The 21,100-nt window shown below is 50.6% G+C and overlaps 1 protein-coding gene across 3 annotated transcripts in view; it reads right to left on the bottom strand.

Annotated features, from left to right (window-relative positions):
* Positions 1 to 21,100, bottom strand: part of EVL (Enah/Vasp-like) — a 165,362-nt gene that overhangs the window by 35,945 nt on the left and 108,317 nt on the right. For all 3 annotated transcript variants that reach the window (XM_079700343.1, XM_079700344.1, XM_079700342.1), the window contains exon 3: positions 14,646 to 14,823. In XM_079700343.1, coding sequence (XP_079556469.1) covers positions 14,646 to 14,823 — 178 coding nt within the window. The remainder of the gene's footprint in view (positions 1 to 14,645; positions 14,824 to 21,100) is intronic.

Genomic DNA, 21,100 nt, shown 5'->3' with positions numbered 1-21,100 from the left:
GACAGTGTCCTGGGATGGGGTGCTCCACGGGCAAGCATGACAATTTGCATTCTTAGGGTGCTTCACAGCTTGCAAGTCACATTCCCACTTATGTTATCATTTGAGTCTCACAGCAACATTGTGGGTGGTTATTATAACCACCTTTAAAGATGAGGAAACTGAGGCTCGGGGTGATGAAACGGCTTGCTCAAGGTTTCACAGGCTCTTGTGTGACAGGGCCTGGAGCACGGGCCTGGCACTCTGTCCTCTGCCCCCAGAGTCTGTGTCATCTGTCAGTCGCTGTGCTGACCACAGGCTGCTCACCACGACCCAACCCAAGATGTACTTGGGCACCAGCAAGGCGGGCATCCATAATGGACCATTCATGAGCTCAAGCCCCGAATGAGCATGTGGTGCCCAGGCCAGATCTAAGGAAAACGAAAAGCCCCCAAGAAATCCTCCCATTAGCGTTAGGGAGATGACCCTGGGACTGGTGGAAGGCAGTCCTCCTTCTCCGGGATGGGAGCTACACACAAACCAGCAGTGCTTTAAAGGAAGACAATGATGGCAGCAGGCTGCTGCTGGGATGCTCAGAAATTAGGGGCCCCAAGAAGGCTACAAAGTATTGCCAAGGTGCAGAGGGAGACGCCAAGGGTCAGGCACAGCCTCTCCTTGGACTTGACTCGAACTCACCATCCCAGCCCAAGAAGCCCGGCCTCCCTGTGTCTCCCAAGGCATCACCACAGGAGTTGATATGTTAGTTAGTTAACTTTTCAAATACTAAAAAAAAAAAAAAAAAGTAACTTCAAATTGTTACAGTAATTTACAGGTGACAAAAAACTTGCACAAACATCATCTCATGTTATCCTCACAACAACCCTGTGAGGTAGGTGTAGTAAACCCATTGTACAGATGGAGAAACTGAGTCTCAAAAATGTGAAGTGACTTGCCCGAGGGCACACCCTTGGCACGAGCAGTGCCCGAACCCAGACCTGCCTGACTCCACGTCCGATACACATGTCCCCCAGGGCCACAAAGAGCTGGAGGTCGGTGAGAACACGGCTGCTGGCTGGGGAAGGCGTATTCCTCGGTGCAGGGTGCTGCTAGGTGGGCCAAGGTGACGGGTGCGATTTCTGTGTGAGACAATTCTATGTGCCATGTCCCTCAATCACAGATAGCACCCCTCGCCTCGTGCCCAGTTCCGAAAGTGGTGCTGGTCCAGGAACGTCGGCTTGGTCTGCAGAGGACGGCGTGACGGCAGGAAGCATCAGGCCACGTGAGGGACAGACAGACAGACAGACGTGTGTCTGCACCAGCGAGCTCACCTACTGTCCAAACACCTGGGACGTGTTGGCCCTTCTTCGGGGCTCCTGCCCTCGACAGGCTCACAGTCTAGATGAGCAAATAGCGAGCTCAAACCAAGTGGATGGCCATGTGTTGAGAGGCAGGAGGAGGCCCCTGGAGAGGAGGGGAGGGGAGGGGAGGGGAGGGAGGGGAGGAGAGGGGAAGGGAGGGGAGGAGAGGGGAGGAGAGGGGAGGGAGGGGAGGAGAGGGGAGGGAGGGGAGGAGAGGGGAGGGAGGGGAGGGGAGGGGAGGGGAGGGAGGGGAGGGAGAGGAGGGGAGGGGAGGGGAGGGAGGGGGAGGGGAAGGGGAGGGAGGGGAGGGAGGGGAGGGGAGGGAGGGGAGGAGAGGGGAGGGGAGGGGAGGGGAGGGGAGGGGAGGGGAGGGGAGGGGAGGAAGGGGAGGGGAGGGAGGGGAGGGGGAGGGGAAGGGGAGGGGAGGGGAGGGGAGGGGAGGGGAGGGAGAGGAGAGGAGGGGAGGGGAGGGAGGGGAGGGAGAGGAGAGGAGGGGAGGGGAGGGAGGGGAGGGAGAGGAGAGGAGGGGAGGGGAGGGAGGGGAGGAGAGAGGAGAGGAGGGGAGGGGAGGGGAGGAGAGGGTGCCTTGCGGCTCGCAGCCCAAGCACGAAGTGCGAGGACAACACACGTGAGGCTGGGGTCTGGGGTCAGGCCCAGCGCACGCCCGCGTCAGGAGAGACCATCCAGTGCAATCGCAATATGGGGCTGGAGGTCTCAAGACCGGCAAGTCCCCGGGTTTTGTTTGCCTCCTCTCACCCGTATGGATGCAGCCAGAGCTTGTCAGTTAGACAGTGTGCTGGTTTTTGAGGGTCCACAGACAAACAGGACACTTTCTGACTTCCCGGCCTGACCGAACTCACATGCTGAGGACAATTCGACATGCTAGGTGGCATTAACCCCCGCGACGGAGGCATAAACGAAGCACCGTGGGAGTGCGGGGAAGGAGCGGGGCACCCTGCCACGGTGGCCGGAAACAGCTTCGTCTGCAGAGCCAAGGTCCCACAGAAGGAGCGCGGCTTGGAAGAGTGGGCACAGGACGGCACGCTGGGGGGGGGCTCTGGGGAGGGCGCCCTGGTGAGTCACCGTGGGTGCAGGTGGGAGGACGCCCCTGGTGTCTGGTGCGCAGGAAGCGGCCACCAGGGGGCAGGCAGGAGAGGACGCGGAGCCTCAGGGAGCGGGTGTCCTCAGTGACCCTTTGTCGGGGGTAGAAAGTGCCCACGGCCTCCGCAGGAGGGAGGTGAAGACAGCTTTTTTCCTTAGGAGAAAAAAGCAGGTAATTTTAAGAAGAAAAGAGGTTTATGAAAAGCAGAATCCAGCCCCGGCTCTACGAAGCCGGGAGGTGGGGCAGTGAGAGGAAACGGCTCTGGGTCTCACTCTTCAGGAGAGTGGCCCGGGCGCCCTCCCGTGGGAGCTGACGCTGCAGCGGTTAAGGACGTTGGAAAGACTGGGGGAACATCTACCACCAGCACCAGCTTGAAATGCACCAACGAATGATGTTATCACAAGCAAACCAGGTAACAAAAGGCCACACCGCTATGTTCTGAGAGACGTGCTTTAACTCACCCCGTGTGGATGTGCACCAAGCTACCAGGTGTTCCTTTTCCATTTTTGCAGAGTCCCAAAAGATAAAATAAAGTGGAACTATTCTGGTTGTTACCAGGGTGAGGGTAGGACGTGCCTGGTGAACCCCTATAACTCCACAACATAGACAGCTTGACATTCACTGCATTCAACCCCCAAACTGTAAGCAAAGTTGCCTTTGACCAGGCAAGCTCCTGTTCTCCTCCCTGCCCAGCGCCAACAGCAGGCTTTAACATTCTGAGGCATTCCCGCATCTAATCCTGAGCCCAAGGCCTTTAAAGGAAAGCCATACTCCCACGCGGAGCCTGGATGCTCTGAGTTGTTACCTCCTGCTCATGACAAGCCAGTCTTCAGAACTCCTGCCACCAGCACCGTGCTTTGCTGTACACCCATGATCTCATCTGAGGTAGGCCTGACCACCCCATTTTACAGATGAAGAAGCTGAGGCTGGGAGGAGTCCTGCCCAAGGTCTGACAGCCTACAGCAGCAAGGCTGCTCCTGGCCTCTCCCCTGTGAATGCAACTTCACGGTCCTGCCCTAGAAGCCCAGGCACTGGGACATAGGTCCTCCCAGCACCCCTCCGGGGGCTCCAGAAGCCCTAAGGTTCTGGGGAAACGGGCTCCCGCCTCCAGTGCTGGCTGTAACGGTCTCCTGCTTGAAGCATTCTTGGGCCCCAGACCCTGGCGGTCTATGCGGAAGGCCCAACATGCCGTCTCTTCCACTCTTCCCGGCACACTCAGGCTCGGTCACATGCACATGACATCGGCCCCCTCCCCTCATCACTGCTGGTGACCTACTGGGAGCATCAACGACTCTGGGATGAGTTGAGGGTCGCCGCATCTTCTGATTTGAAGAGTTTCTTGGGGTCTTAGCGGGAATGGAGGGAACCCTCAGGTTTGGTCTGGGGTCTTCCCACTCTGTTGTGAGTTGACAGTAAGAAGGTGAAGCCGTGGGAGAGTGAGCTACAGGACAGCATGACTTTGCCCTCTGGGAGGGTGGACTGGATGTCACTGGAGAGAACACGGACAAGCCAAGCTCTCAGGCCCTCCGGAGTCCCGCCTTCCAGGCTCCACAGCTCTCTTCCTAGCCCCACCCTGGGTCTGGGTCCTAGGAAAAATCCTTCTTTAGGAAGGAATGGGCGTGATGTGGGACAGCGGGAGGAAGCTTGGGCACGTGGGACAGCGGGAGGAAGCTTGGGCACAGGTGCCAGCTCCGCCCCGATGTGCTGTGCAACCCGCACAAGTCCCTCCCCTCACTGGGTCCCAGCTGCAAAACGGAAGCCCAGCGTCCTGACGTCTAAGCCCTTCTCTGGTCCCACATCAGTGCTGGCCGGGCCTCCACGATCTGTCTACCACACCAGTGGAGGCTTGGAGGGGGAAGATTATTCTCAAAAGCCCACTCCCGCCAGATGGCTGGAGGTCATCAGCCTGGGGCCTCGCATCCGGTGCCACCAGGGCCCTACCCTTCAGGAACAAGGAAAGACAACTAGACGGTGACTGCGGGCAGTTCTGAGAGAACCTCGGTTAATGAAAGCGCTCACCTGTTAACAAGGAACGGCAGTGCCTGTGCGGGGGAAAAGCAGAGGCCTGGAGGGAACCAGCTTTATTTACCGGACACCTACAGGTACAGGTGTCACACAGGAATTGTGTGGGGTGATGCTCCAGCCATCAATGGTATTATTATATCCATTTTATAGATGAAGTGACTCGTCAGGGTCACGCTGCTTGTGAGTAGCAGAAATTTGAACCCAAGGGTGATACTGTGATTTATAATAAGAAATGTATGTTTGGTCTTCGTACACCGTTCCCGGCACATAGCTCCTAAAACCCTTGTAATTTCCTAAATAGGAGCCAAAGGGGCATCTTTCGTGATAACATTTAGTCTTCTTCTCACTTCCTGAAACAGCTTCAGAGCATGGAGGTGACATGGGTATATTCTGTTACTCCTAACAGGCCCTTTCAACCACCCTTGAGTTGATGTTAATGCAGTGACTTTTGATGAGAAGGGCTGGAACTTTCGGTCCCCACGCCCTCGACCTCTACGGAGGGCAGACTGGCTAGAGATTGGGTTCAATCACCTATGGCCTATGTAATGAACCCCCCATAAAAAACCCAAAAGGATGGGGCTCAGAGATCTTGGGTTGGTGAACGTGTGGAGGCTGGGGAGGGTGCTGCCCAGAGCACGCACGGAAGCTCTGGCCCGCCCCACGCGCCCGGCACCGTGCATCTCGCCCATCCGGCTGCTCCGGAGTTCCACCCTTTTCTAAGACACTGGTCGGTAATCTCGTAGGTCAGACATTTCTCTGAGTTCTGCAAAAGCCACTCTAGCAAATTAATTGTACCTGAGGAGGTCACAGGCCCCTCTGACTCATGGCCTGCTGGTCAGAAGCACAGGTGACTGGCTCCTGAAGGGGGTGGGGGTGGTCTTGTGGGGCTGAGCCCGTAGCCTGTGGGATGCTGCCTGCAGGCAGGCAGTGTCTGGACCGCTCGGTGCGCGGTCGGAGGGACGCGGTGCCGGAGCAGAGGCGGGAGGAACGCGTGGCTCTCCTTCACACCGCGGTACCCTGGCTCCAAACTGTACCTTCCCCGCCCACCCCCCGCCTCCCGGGGGCCCCGCTGCCTCTCCCGCTTGTCTCCGGAGGAGAAGAGGAACGGTGCTCGGACCCCAGCCTCCCTTATCCAGCCGGCGCTGTGAGGGGACGATCGAGGAGATAACAGACGTGACGAAGATGGAACTCGTCTCGTTTGTACAGAACTTCTAGCCCTTCCCTTCAGACTCAATGGCCCCTTTTTATGACAAACATTTTATAACACTCCCTGTATTATACTGAAGTGAAATTCAAAGATCATATAACCTACCTACATAAATTAGAAAAAATAATAAAGGAGAGAAGAGAGAGCAGTAACCAATAATAAGACAACACTGCACCACGTAAAAGCTCAGACAACTACAGTAGGAGACATCATCAGTCAGATGCTGGCACCCCCCCCCCAGACACACAGTGACCACTACTGACACAAGCGGTTTCAGTAATGCGGTGCTGTGTGTGTATCTCATCAGCGATAACGCTGGAGATAAGACTTTCCAAAAGAGAAAACAATTCTTGGTAAAGTTACAAACAAACTAAAGCACAATTTTCTTTTTTGTTGTTGTTTTTGTTGTTTTTTTGTTTGTTTGTTTTTTGCGGTATGCGGGCTTCTCACTGTTGCGGCCTCTCCCGTTGCAGAGCACAGGCTCCGGACGCACAGGCCCACGGGCCCAGCCACCCCGCGGCATGCGGGATCCTCCCGGACCGGGGCACGAACCCGTGTCCCCTGCATCGGCAGGCAGACCCCCAACCACTGCGCCACCAGGGAAGCCCCACAATTTTCTTTTGAAGCATGTGGTGGCTGCATTCCTAGAAAATTCAGCACATACTAAAACTGGTATTAAAAAAAAAAGGAGGGGCTTCCCTGGTGGCGCAGTGGTTAAGAACCCGCCTGCCAATGCAGGGGACACGGGTTCGAGCCCTGGTCCGGGAAGATCCCATATGCCATGGAGCAACTAAGCCCGTGGGCCACAACTACTGAGCCTGTGTTCTAGGCCTGCGAGCCACAGCTACTGAGCCCACATGCCACGAGCCACAGCTACTGAGCCCACGTGCCACGACTACATAAGTCCGCCCACCTAGAGCCTGTGCTCCGCAACAAGAGAAGCCACTGCGATGAGAAGCCCACACACCTCAACGAAGAGTAGTCCCTGCTCGCTGCAACTAGAGAAAGTGCAGCAATGAAGACCCGATGCAGCCAAACCTAAATAAATAACTTAATTTAAAAAAAAAAAGGAGTGCTTTTTCTTGCAACACAGTAAAGTTCTGCCTCAGATAATTAAGTTCCTCACCTCCACGTGTTTGGTGGGACACGCAGGACGGTATGTGATCATGCGGGGCTGCCCGGCGCACTGTGATGCGTCCAGCGCTCCTGGCCCTCTGTCCACCGGCCACCAAACGCCTCCTCTCCGCTCCCACACTGTCCCTGTTAGAACCACCTGACTAGTCCAGCCTAAGCACCGACGCCCGCAAAGCAGAGGAGACAGGCCTGAAGCCACAGGCATGGTGGCGGCCGAGTTGGCCAACAACCAGATGCCCGACCTCCAGGCCAGGCTCCTCCCACCAAGGGCGGAGTTTCCCGGGGAACCCAGACGCTGTGCTGGGGGAGCCTCTTCCTTAGTCGGACGGGGCCTGGCTGGTTGCCATCACAGCCTTTCATGCGCCGTGCTGCGCTGAACGCCCCAGAATCCGCCCATCTTACAGATGGAGAAACCGAGGCCCAGAAAAGGGAGGTGATTTGCCCAGGCTGCATGTAGGCGAGCAGCACCCAGGCCTGCTAACCTCCTGGCCATCATGGCCTCTTCCTCCGCGGAGCCGACAGGGCACCACACACAAAGGGCTCTGAGGGCCTCTGGCCTGGAGGGACCTTGGAGGACAACCAGCACTGCATGTTTCAGACGAGGAAACTGAGGCCCACGGAGGTCACTGCACCGATCAAGGGCACACATGGGGAGCGGAGCTGGGACCAGAGCCAGACCTCCTGAGCCCTAGCCCAGAAGAACAGAACTTGGGCTCCTGAGATTCAGAGGGTCAAAAAGGCTGCTGCTTCGCACACACATTTCCTGAGCTCCCTGTGTGCCTCTCCGGCTCTGTTCCTGGAAAATGGCTGGTGACTAAGGCTACACCGGTCCTACCACCAGTAGAACCAGTAAGGTGGCGGGGAAGCAGACCCCACAGAGGTGTTGTGAGTAAAACACGTAAGTATCCCAGCAGAGGGGGTGTGCAGGACTGAGGGTGCTGGCTGGGGCTGCCCGAGGCGGGAGGCCGTGGGGCGCGGCAGCAGGTGCACGGGCCGGTGCTGCGCGACCCACGGGGTCTGTGCTCTCCAGAGCCGCCCCCAGAGCCCTCGGGGAGGCCAGCTCCCCTCAGTCCTTCCCCTTCAACCAGAGAAGTCGCTCCAAACAGCAAAACAAAAAAACAAAAAAACAAAAAAACCTGGCTAAGTATCTCTAAGATCCTTCCCATCTTTAAATTTATTTCTAAATATAGGTCAATGAGGGAATTATTTATCTACACATTTGCTTTTCCAACAAAAGAGCCATTTTTCTTTTTCATGTTACCGAGTGAATCATTCAGGGAAACGCTTTCTCAAACAGGCACCCAGACACCTGAGAGCTTGAAACAGCTGGTCTTCTAACTCCTAGACCCCCTCCCTGCTTTAAGAAGCCAGATGAAGGAACAGCCAAGGAATCTCTCTGACCTACTGACATGATTCTAGATTCTAAATAGAAAGAAGTTCCTCCAGCAGAAGTAAAGTTCCAGGGAATGAAAGAGAATGAAAGTGAATGTTTTCTTCTACGTCTATGCGGACGAACATGAATAACAACGACTCCTAAGACACAGATGAGGTAACACTACCTTCACGGCAGCCGGGTGAGGGAGATGTATTTATTATCTGTCGTGAGCCTGAAACACACTACATGAGAGCGGACTGCCTCCACTCATTTGCCAAAGGAAATAAAAGATCTCTTGGTCATTAGAGGACGCACCTGCTTTGGGAGTGGGAAATTACGCAGACGTGACTAAAGGCGCAGGAGGTTTGCAGCCCTCCGTGTTGTACTGCCCTTAGTTAAAGCTACTGCTGAAAATAATGGGAAAAATGAAATCTCAAATTAACATATGAAAGATGGTCATCATACTAGTAAACAAAAAAGCAAATTAAAATGAAAAGTTTTCCCTTCTCTTGTGTTTGCTAAGATTATAGGAGTACTAAGGCCTGGTCCTGGTGTAGGCTCAGCAGTGGGTGACCATCAACTGGGCTGGACACAGTACAAACTAGTACTCTCATTCCGGAAGGTGTATTCAGCAAGATACGTCAAAGCTTTAGAAATGTATGTATTGTTTGACTCAGAAATATCCCAAGATATAATCGGACAAGTGTGTAAAGATGAACAGAAGACACAAAGCATACATACAAATTAACATATAAACATACAAGAGAGCCTGTAACAGCCCTCTGTTACACGAATGTAGTAGTGAAAAATGGGGACAACTTACTTACAAGCCGAAGGCTGGTTAAATTGTAGTAACATCTCTATATGGTACTCAGTGCCACACTCCGGCCACTTAAACGGTGAGGAGATCTGACTTCCTTGGCACAGAAGGACATGCGCACCATAGTGCCAGGTGAGAAAAGCTTACAAGACAGTACATACAGACTATTTCTGGGGAATAGCTCTTCAGTCATATGTGAACACAGAAAACTCTGGAAGGCTACCTAAGTGTTAACAGCAGTCATCTCTGGGTTTTAGGATCAGAGGTAATTTTTTGTTCGCTTGTCTGTATTTTCTACTTTTCAGTTATAAGCAAGGACTATGGACGATGAGGGATGCTGCCTCCCGGACGTGCTAGGTCCTTCAGGAAGTAAAGAAGGACAGTCTTCCGTCCAGTTTCTACACAGGGCTCTTCCTGCTTCTAGCATCGGCCGCAGCGACATCTGAAGGCAGTGAACTAGCATTCACTCTGTCCAGACAATATACATGAAACCTAAACCATCAGGGCTAGAAGGACCTGTAGAGAGCTCGAGCAAGTCTGTATCCCTCCTTTCAGAGACGGGGAAACTGGGGCCCCCAGAGAAATGACCTGTTTAAGGTCAGAAGCAGGCGCACATGGAAGCATATAGAAGCAGTTGCCTTTATAAGGCCATTCAACTGTGAACTGAAGTCTGCTAAGAGAATGAACTGCAACAGGGAGGGAAGCTGAGCTGGGCCGGGTGGCCAGGTATAGCCTGTAAACACTGCTGCCCCGCCTGACAGCTGGCGGCTTTGCCAGACAGTGGTGTGCGCCTGCTGAGGACAGCAGCCGCAGGGAGTCCAGGTACGTGCATCAGTGGTGTGGGAGTTGAGACGGTGCAGACCTGCCGACTCCGAGGCCCGTGTCCTCAGTCCTTTTTCTGTAGCAGCTGTAACGTGCCATGAGCCACGCTCACTGCCCTGACCAAGCAAGCCCCTGTGATCCCCAAAGCAAGAAGACCACCCGGAGCTGTGGGCTCAGGCTGGGCCCAAGGCTGGTTGACCCTCCCCTCTGACCTACTGAGGCAGTGCAGAGTTGGAGAAAAAACACTGGATTTCAAACCAGGAGCCCTAAAATTGAGTCTCAGTTCCACTGGAAGATTCTGGCAGACATGTCACCTCTTTTAACCCCAAGCCCCCATCTGAATAAATGTGTGTAACAGTAGCCGGCCTGACAACCTGCGGGAAATAAAAGCCAAATTATAGGCTCTTTAGAGTATAAGAAGTCCTTTCTTAGCCAGCTAAGGCCCACCTGTGGGGCTGCGTGGTCAGTGGGAGCCCCTTCCCTCAAGAAGGGCAGGGCAGGGGCACGTGGGAGAAGGTCCTGGTAAGAAACGAAAATCCTGGGCCTTGAGGAGGAAGCCTAGATGTTATTGTTACTACAGTCACTCTCTCTGCCATCCAACTAGACCGCAGAAGCCCCACTCTGAGTCCCCCTAAGCACACACACCACCCGCGGCCATCACACCTCGTCACGGAGGGGCGCCCACAGGGAGGCCCCGTTTCCGCCAACGTCGGCACTCCTCCTTCACGCAGAAGACGGCTGTGCGTCAGAGACAGACGGCTCCTCCCCACACCCCAAACTACCTCCAGGTGCCAATTTCTATAGAAAAAGCCCCAAGAACCCAGTGGCTGACTGTCCCTGTCCACCAAGGTAACCCCTGAACCCAGAGCCCTGTGGGTCCCAAGAGAACCCTGAGCCAGCTCTGCACTCTTGTCCCTACCCAGGGAACTGAAAGCAACCAGGCCACAGGACCATTATTTAATATATTGATCTGACTTGCTAGATTGGCTTTAGGTTCCCTAGGTTGGGCCTGAAGTTGAAGGATGAGTATCCAAAACTCACTGGCATAAAAAGGTTCTGTGGGTACCAATGTCAGCAAAACAGATCTCTCAAGGGTCTCTCTGACTCTCCTCTCTCTTCCACGTAGAAGTCAGGCAGCGAAAACATTACTCTGTTGCGCCCGTTCTTTCTCCAGAATAATGTCAAGAACTCTGGCTGAACAATGGGTTTCACCAGGGTGACAGGCAGGAAGGAACAAAAGAAAGAACAGAGTCGTGACCTGTCCTCAGCACACAGAGGGTGCAAGCTGCGAGGGCGGGTCAAGTCCTGGGTGTACACCCAGGGAAGCCCCTTCCCCTCTTGAGCCCCGGCCTCCTAACCCAGCGATGTCGTGTGGGGACTCACTTCCCAGGGCTGTGGTGAGAATCAGGTAAGAGAAAGGGGTGTGAAGACTGGGCGGCCACGATTTGCTCTGCTTTGCTTTCAGGTGTGTATCTAAGCACCTCGTGTCTGCCAGGTTTGTTGGACCCCAGGAGGCCACAGTAGTGTCGCTCACGCATGAGGGGGAGGTGGGAAATGCTGATGAGACCCCGAGTCTCAGAAAGTCCACGATCCGATGGCCCGAGCCCCGGATGCCTAGCACAGAAGAGGACATGCCAGTGAGGAGAGGAGGGGGCAGAGGCGGGCATTTACGAGGTGCCAGGCCCCATGCCGGGCACCTGAATCCTCTCCACAACTCTGCAAGTGGGACTTATGACCCTACTTTACAAATAAGGATGCTGAAGCCTACAGAAGATAAGCAAATTCAACAGGACCAAAGGGGAAAGAACCAGTATCGTTCACGCTCTTATCACATACCAGGCACTGTACACTAAGTACTCTATAAACATTTTAAATTTAACCCTCATGACAACCCTAGGGAGTAGGGTTTATTACCCCAAGGCCACAGGCGGCAGAGCAAAGACTTAATATAAGATCTCACTGCCTCCGAACACACGCTTTTCTCACTACACTTGACCCCTGAACAACGTGGCGGTCGGGCTCTGAGTCTGCATGGGTGAAAGCCTGCGTGTAACTGCACAGCTGGCCTCCACGTCCACGGCTCCGCACCCGCAGATGCGACCAACTGCGGATCATGTAGGGCCGGAGACGCCTTCATGGAAAAGAAACCACTGTCAGTGGACCACTTGGTTCAAAGCCGTGTTGGTTCAAGGGTCCACTGCACCGCAAACCGCAAACCGCAAACCGCAAACCGCCGAGGAGGGTAGAACACAATTTGCCAATACAGAGGGGATTTGATAGAAGCCTCACAATTATCCTGCAGCAGAGGCCTCCTGTGGTAGCTGGGGGAGAGGCTGCCTGTGCCCTGCCCGCGCTCTGAGGCCTGGACTACAGGTCAGGGTGGCACAGCCATATCGTGGAGTGGCACTCCACAGTGACAGAGCCGGCTGCAGAGACACATGGGTCCAGGGGCGGGTCTCTCAGACGTAATGTCGAGGGACAGAAATCAGGCCCCGAAGTGCACACAACATGATCCACTTACACGAAGTTCGAACACGGGTAAGAGTGTTCTGTTATCACAGAACCTGACATCCTGGTTTTCCTGGGACGGGGCGGAGGGATTTGGTCCCCGTCAGGGCCTGGCACGGGTTCTGCATATGCATTTGTACAAGCTCATCGAGCTCACACTCAGGTTTCTGTACGGTACAGTGGGCTACACCCCAGGTGAAGAAAACGCTTCCTCCTCAGTGGGCCCAGGGTCTCCCCTCCACCAAAGGCCGTGGAACCGGGATGGGCGACTACTATTCATGATGAAAGTTTCAAGTCAGGCCACTGTCACCTCGTGAGCACACATCCACCCCCTACCCCAACAAAGACACCCGTTCAACCCAGAGGAGACGCAGGTGGTTGGGGTTCTGAACCTGAGTTACTACCTGGCACCGGGAAGTTATTTCTTCATACTAGGTCACACGATTCTTATCTGAAAATGAGGGCTGGATTAGCTGATTTCCTTGTCATTCTATGGTGAAGTTAAAAAAATAACTGGTAGTTGCTTTGCATCAGTCATCTGAATAAATTAAAACCTTTTTTCCCCCTCCTTAATGTATCTGTATGTACAGATAAAATAAAGCTTAACTCCCACATCCCGGGGCAAGTGAGGCAGCTCGGATCGGAAACCTTAAACTCAGGTCACTCTACCACGAAGCTCAAGGCTCTTGGGTGGAAAAAAAGACAGCTGACTAAGCGGTTATTTGGTGCCTACAATGTTGCAGGCAGGCCCTGCACTCATCACTCACACCGCTGTGGTTCCTCACTGCGCACCCCCAGTTCTCGGCAGAAAATCCACAAACCCTGGGGCCTTTTCACAGTGGGGACAGAACTCTACAAGTACAGGTTCTATGTACGACCTGCGGGAAGCATACTCAAAACGTGTTCTTTATTTTCTTAAAGAAATTCTCCTACGGTTTAAATTGGGTCCCAAAGCTCCAACCTGTCAGGCACAATAGATATTGAAAAGCCATCTTCCTCCAGGTTCCAAGTACTATGTCTCTCCACTTCCCACCCCAATTCTGGCAGCAGTAGCAGCAGCAGCAGCAGTGACAGTAATAATACCCACAAATACTAATACTGGGTGATTAATACGTGTCAGGCAGCCTGCTAATATACATTCGACTTCATTTAAACGTAGAAACAACCACATATCACCCATCTTATAGCTAAAGAAACTGAAGCCTAGAAAAATGACCAGGACTCAAGGCCAGCAGGGCACCCCGAGGCCCAGGTCCTCACTACCACACCCTACCAAGGTAAGATCTCCAGCAAAGTGCAAGACTGTCTCTGTGGCCACCAAGATGCCAACATCCTGGAAGGCCTCCGACCACCCTCTGAAGCTAACACTACAAATTTCCGAGAACAGCCATGTGTGTTTTTGCTCCTTTGCTTTACCTCCCCTGCATAGAAGCTTTTGCTAGCGCCACTCGCCGCCCCCAGCCCACTGTCCACACCCCAAGTCTTCCAATTTGGAGCCTTTCACTGTGCAATCCGTGCCACCCGTCTAATTCCACATCCAATCTCTTTCCTATCGGCACTGCAGTCTGCAGACACACTGCAGTGTTCTCTTTCCCAGCATGTGCTGGGCTTTCAGACCCATGTGCCTTCGTATTTGCTGTTCCCTCTGCCTGGGATGCCCACTCCCACCTCTTTGCCCTTCAAAACTCCAGCTCAAATGTCCCCACCTGCTCAAAGCCTCCCTTGGCAGCCCATATGGGCAGTCCCTTATTTCCCTTTCTGTGTTCCCGAAGTCCCTGCCCTACTCATACCTTATCAGCACACTTATCACAATACGTTACAGTCAGCAGTTCATGAATCCGTCTACTCCAAGATACCAAGTGCCTTGAGGGAAAGGACTCCATCTACCCTTTTCTCACCTATTCTGTCTAGTCAGTTTCTAACACTCAGTAAAGGTTTAGTAACAGTGTGCTAAACATATGCATAATTGACTACAAGAATACATTTTTGCTTGTTCTCTCCGATCTATGCCAAACATGTGTCTAGAATGTCGAATTAGGATGACAAATGTAAAATGCATCTGGATACTCGGCTTTAGGAACACACTACAAATCTGTATCTCACCAAGGGCAAAAAAGATGTTAATGCCATTCTCTCCTCCTTCAAATTGCTAACACAGCTTTAAATCTAGAGTCAGGCAGTGGGTTTCTCTGAGAACCCACAAAGCATCAGCTCAGCGCAGCTGCAGGGCGAGGACACCCAGGCAGCCAGAACTGCAGGAGGGCAGACGTAGAAGGAGAGAGGGTCTAGGCACCAGGCCAAGACAGAGCCCCGCTTACCTCCTTCTTGGGAATTCATGATGTTCAGGGCAAACAGCATGGCATTGGAGAACGTGGTCGCCTCTTCCTTACTTGCAAAGTTTAACCCATAGACCTGGCGGGCATCTCGCCACTGGTGGAAGGTTGGCGTTGCCTGATTGTACTTCAGCCCTTTCACGATTGAATAATTGATCACAACCTGAAAGGGAAAAGAGAGGGAAATACGTGTAAATAAATAAAAGGTAAGTGAGCTGGAGGGAGCTGTGTGGGGCAAGGATATTGTGTCCCCTGGGGCTACAAGAGGACAGGGGGGACGGGGATGGGGTCAGAAGGGGAAAGCACCACCAGGCAGCTTTTCAACATGATCTATACAACACTGAGGGTTTGAAAACCAGTTATTTCATTTAACTAACAAAGAGTGTGGTCGTGACCTCCACATGAGGGCCCTAAGCTGGGAGTCAGGTTCCCTGGGTCCTGGTCCTGGCCCTGCCTCCCAGCCATGTCACCCTAGGCGGCACCGCACTTCTCTGGGTCTCAGTTTCGCCAGTTATAAAATGGGGATAATGATCCTGGCTCTACTGACCTAATGGGGTTACTGCAAAGGTCACACTGTGACACATATCTTATGGAGACTTCTAGATATAAAGATCCTTAAGGGCGAGAGTCTTTTCTAATTCATATTTATGCCTCCCATAGCGCTCTGCATAGTGTCTAATACTTAGAATGCATTAATAAATGGGTTATTAGTTAAAAGGACAACTATCCGTTCTTTTGCATGTGGCTATTCAGTTTTCTCAACACCATTTATTGAAGAGACTGTCCTTTCCCCACTATATGCTCCTGACGCCTTTGTCATAAATTAATAAAACCATACCTGCATGGGTTTATTACTGGGTTCTCTATTCTGTTCCATTGATTTTTGTGTCTGTTTTTATGCCAACATCATGCTTTTTATTTACTATAGTTTTTTTTTTTACAACTTTATTGGAGAATAATTGCTTCACAATGGTGTGTTAGTTTCTGCTTTATAACAAAGTGAATCAGTCATACATATACATCTGTTCCCATATCCCTTCCCTCTTGCATCTCCCTCCCTCCCACCCTCCCTATCCCTCCCCTCCAGGCGGTCACAAAGCACCGAGCTGATCTCCCTGTGCTATGCGGCTGCTATAGTTTTTAATTACTATACTAAAATTACAGCAATATAGTTTGAAATGAGGGAGTGTGATGTCTCCAGCTTTGTTCTTCTTTCTCAAGATTGCTTTCGCCATTTGGGGTCTTTTGTGGTTCCATACAAATGTTAGGATTATTGTTCTAGTTCTGTGGCATTTTGATAGGGATTGCGTTGAATCTGTTGATTGCTTTGGGTGGTGTGGACATTCTAACATGAGCACAGAGTCTGCTCTCTTTTCCTTGGTGAGTCTGGCTGAAGGCTTGTCAGTTTCGTTTACATTTTCAAAGAATCAGCTCTTAGTTTCCTTGATCTTCTCTATTGTCTTTTTAGTCTCTATTGCATTGATTTCTTCTTTTTTAAAATGATCACCTCCTTCCTTCCTTCCTTCCTCCCTCCCCTCCCTCCCTCCTTTCTTTCCCCTCCCTCCCTCCCTCCCTCCTTCCTTCCTTTCTTTCTTTCTTGGCTGCGTTGGGTCTTCACTGCTGCGCGTGGGCTTTCTCTAGTTGTGGCGAGCGGGGGTTACTCTTCATTGCAATGTGCAGGCTTCTCACTGCGGTAGCTTCTCTTGTGGTGGAGCGCGGGCACTAGGCGCGCGGGCTTCAGTAGTTGGGGCATGTGGGCTCAGCAGTTGTGGCTCACGGGCTCTAGAGCTCAGGCTCAGTAGTTGTTGTGCACAGGCTTTGGTGTTCTGCGGCATGTGGGATCTTCCCGGATCAGGGCTCGAACCCGTGTTCCCTGCACTGGCAGGTGGATTCTTAACCACTGTGCCACCAGGGAAGTCCTATTTCATTGACTTCTGCTCTCATCTTTGTCATTTCCTTCCTTCTACTAACTTTGGGCTTCTTTTGTTCATCTTTTTCCAGTTCCCTGGGGCATAAAGTTAGGTTGTTTGTGACTTTTGTTTCTTGAGGTAGGCACTGACTGCTATGAATTTAGCAGTAGAATACACAACTGCTTTTGCTGCATCCCACAAATTCTGTTATGTTATACTTCCATTTTCATTTGTCTCCAGGTACTTTTTTTTTTTTTTTTTGCGGTACACGGGCCTCTCACTGTTGTGGTCTCTCCCGTTGCGGAACACAGGCTCTGGACGCGCAGGCTCAGCGGCCATGGCTCACGGGCCTAGCTGCTCCACGGCATGTGGGATCTTCCCAGACCGGGGCACGAACCCATGTCCCCTGCATCAGCAGGCAGACTCTCAACCACTGTGCCACCAGGGAAGCCCTGTCTCCAGGTACTTTTTAAATTTCTCTTTTGATTTCTCCTTTAACCCACTTCCGTAGCATGTTGTTTAATCTCCACATGCTTGTGACCTGAAACCATAAAGCCTCTACAAGAAAATATAAGTGGTAAGCTCCTTGACACAGGCCTTGCTGATGATTTTTTGAATCTGATACCAAAAACAAAAGCGACAAAAGCAAAAATAAACATGTGGGACTACATCAAACTAAAAAGCTTCTGTATAGCAAAGAAAGCCATCAACAGAATGAAAAGGCAGTCTACTGAATGGGAGAAAGTGTTTGCAAAACATATATCTGATAAGGGACTAATATCTAAAATATATAAAGAACCTGTATTACTCAATAGCAAAAAAACAATCCAATTAAGAAATGGGCAGAAGATCTGAGTAGATATATATCTAAAGAAGACATACAGATGGCTAACAGACACAAGAAAAGATGCTCAACATTATTAATGATCAGGGAAATGCAAATCAAAACCACAAGGAGATATCATCTCACACATGTCAGAATGGCTGTTATCAAAAAGACAAGAAATAAAGTGTTGGCAAGGATATGGAGAAAAAGGAACCCTTGTGCACTGTCAGTGGGAATGCAAATTGGTGCAGCCACTACAGAAAACAGTATAGAGGTTCCTTTAAGTTAAAAATAGAAGTATCACATGATCCTGCAATTCCACTTTTGGGTATTTACCTGAAGAAAATATAAACACTAAATCAGAAACATATATGCACCCCCATGTTCACGGCAGCATTATTTACAATAGTCAAGATATGGAAATAACCTAAGTGTCCACTGATGTATGAACAGATTAAGAAACTGTGGTATATACACAATGGAATATTACTCAGCCATAAAAAAGAATGAAATCTAGCCATTTGTGACAACATGGATGGATCTCAAGGGCATTATGCTAAAGGAAAGAAGTCAGACAGAGAAAGACAAAAACCGTATGATCTATCTTGTATGTGGAATCTTAAAAAAGAAAAAAAAGCTCATGGATACAGAGAACAGATTGATGGTTGCCAGAGGTGGTGGGGGGCCTAAGGGAAGGGCGGGGGAGAAATTATGCATATGAAACCACTTAACACAGCTGCTAGCACACAGGTTGTCAGCAAGTGTTAACTGAGAAATATTAAGGTCCTCAGAGATGGAAATATGCAAGCAGAGTCTAGATAAGGCTGGATGGCCTGCTGTTAGTGATACAATGGAAAGATTCTGCTTTAGGAGAGGTACAAGATGATTTCTCGGATCTCCTCTGGCTTTGAGGCTCTAGGGTTTTGTGACCTGAATTGGAGATAACTCAGTCTATTGTCCCCCCGGTCAGGAAGGAGAGCTCAGGAAAAGATTCGGAGACGCAAAGGGACATGGCCGAGACACACTGTGTGCTGGCTGGGACGCTAAGATGAGGACTCTGATTTAATGCTCTCCTTTACTCCTCCATCCTGCTGTGCTGTTGGATAAAGTAAGGCCAGAGGATGGCAAATATGGGCAATATCCACAAGAGCTTTTTCCCAAGTCTCAGCCAGGTGGAAGGTAGGTTTGGATTGTCCTATAGTGAAAAAAGAGCGATCAAGTGAGAGAGACGGAGGGAGAGAAGCACATGTACTAAATTAGCTAAAGAAACACAACAGTTTCTTAACTTAGTTGTTACATACTGACACTGCAGTTTTGGCCAACATCTATACCCAGGTTCCTTGGTGGTTCTCTCTGGGTTTAGCTCTAGATCGTCAGAAAAAGGGCTGGAGGTTTTGTGGCTACATGCATGATAAGAAGCACAGTGACCTGTGGTTAACACAGCTCTTCAGAGGAGAGGGCACAATAATGGCGGTACAGTGACCAGAATGAGGGAGATGAGACCCTCTTCCTTTCTGCTGTGGCTAAGTCTACACCAGAAGGTCTGTGTTAGTGTGGTTTTGGTGCTGCACTTTTAGTGGACATGAACAAACTAGAGCAAGCCAGAGGGATGTGTTTCAAATGGAAGAAGGTCTGGAAACCACATCATATCAAGAATGGTTGAGGGATACTGAAGCAGGATAAAAGAAGACTCTCCAGTGTATCACATGCTCTCTCCAGGTACTTGAGGGGATGATCTGGGGAAGTGAGAGTTAGAATCCTAAGATTTGATATCTCTGCTTGGCTATGTTCTTGGAGGGGGACTTAGAGGGAGTGGGAACTGGGGGAGGTGGATGCCTATCCAGAATCTAGAAACAGTGTGGCGTAAGGAACTCAGAGACCAGACGGAATGTCTAACTCAATCCTCCCATTTTACAGTTGGGAAAACTGAGGCCCAGGGAGAATAAGTGATTTGTCCAAGCTTACAAGGTATACAATGGTAGAACTGAATTTAGAATCCAAGCCTGTAGCCTAGGACTCTGTGCTGCTTCTCACTGCCAGCATAATGGGCTGCAATCTTTCTTCCCATCATTCCTTCTCTGGTCCTAGCTCTAACCTCTAAAGAGCCTCAGAATCGATTCTCTACTTTTAGAGATTTTCGGATATTGGACTGGGAGAGTGTGATAGAGCTGTTCCAGAAGTTCTCTGGGTTCTTTGCTGCACATGGCTGGCCTCTCCTCCGACTGCAGCGCTTGGGTTACCATTTCTGATCCATCTACACCTAGAGCATAGAGTTATAAGGGCTGCTCACCGAGTGCTGTGTCTGCTAGCCAGACATAGCCCACAAGGGTCTACGACTGCTCTGAACACAACTACCGTGCTAGGTACAAGGACTGAGCAGGGGGTTTTGAGTCAAACGGTTCAGGATTAAAATTCTGGCCTTATTACTTTGCAGCTGAATACACTTGGAAAAGTTACTGGCATTAGCTTCTTCATATGTAAAATGAAAATATTATAAATAATGCTGGACTGAATATCCTTGTGCATATATCTGTGTCAACATTCCTATGAGCAGAATTTCTGGATCAATGGACATGACCATTTAAACATTTATATTTTCTATTTGAAAAGATCTACTCGGAAACTTCTAAACTGCCTTCTAAAAAAGGAGAGTCCATGCACTGTGTTTTGGACATATGTGCAGATGACACACGGCCTACTGTCACTTGACCATCTCGAGAGGTGATCAGTGTTCATTAACGGACAGACAGAACTTACGGGCTGATAGTTAAAAATCTCTGCACCTACTCAATGGCTCCATTCCCTTGTTTACTCTCCTTAGAGCACGTGCATTACTACAAGTCCACTTTGGGGTGTGGATCAGCTTCATTTCATACACTCCTCCCCAGAGATGTCCACGTTTCTGAGTATCACCATCAGTTACTTTCGCCTGTTCCTGAACTACACAGAAATGGATTCATATGGTGTGTTCACTTTTGTTTCTGTGTTCTTTCACTCAATAGAATATCTATGAGATTCATCTGTGTCACTGCATTTATAAGTATATGGGTTTTTTTTGATTGCTACATCACATTCCGTTTTTTGATATACCATAAATAACCTATCCATTCTCCTGTTGATGGACATTCTCGTAGTTTCTAACTGTTGGGTATTAGGAATAAAACTGCTGTGAATATTTTCATATAGGTCTTTCAGTGGACACAGACACTCATTTCTCTTGGGCAGGTACCCGAGAGTAGGTTACAGGGTAGGTGTATATTGAGTTTTACTAGGTTCTGGCAAGCCATGTTTCCAACAGGCTGTATTGATTACACCTCCACCAGCAGTAATGGGAACTCCAGCTGCTCTGCATCCTCACCAACATTTGGTATCCTTTTAATTTTAGCTTTAAATTTTAGCCTTTAGTCCTTTAAATTTTAGCCTTTCTGCTGTGCGTGCAGTACCCTGATTGCAGTTTTCGTTTGTATTTCCCTTATGAGTCATGACGTAGAGCAATCTTCACGTGCTCACTGGCCATGTCTTCTGTTCCACTGCTCTTTTCTCTTTTGTGAAACTCCTGTTCCAGTCATTTCGCTCATTTTTAAGAGTTTGTCTGTTTTTTTCTTTTTGATTTGTAGGAGTTCTGTATATATTCTTCATGTGAATCCTTTGTCATATTCATTTCTCTCTCTCCCTCTTTCTCCCTGCCCATATGTATGTATGTA

This window comes from Hyperoodon ampullatus (assembly GCF_949752795.1).
Source record: "Hyperoodon ampullatus genome assembly, chromosome: 3".
NCBI lineage: Eukaryota > Metazoa > Chordata > Mammalia > Artiodactyla > Ziphiidae > Hyperoodon > Hyperoodon ampullatus.
The sequence above is the reverse complement of the archived record's forward strand: the minus strand, read 5'-3'. Positions and strand labels throughout refer to the sequence as shown.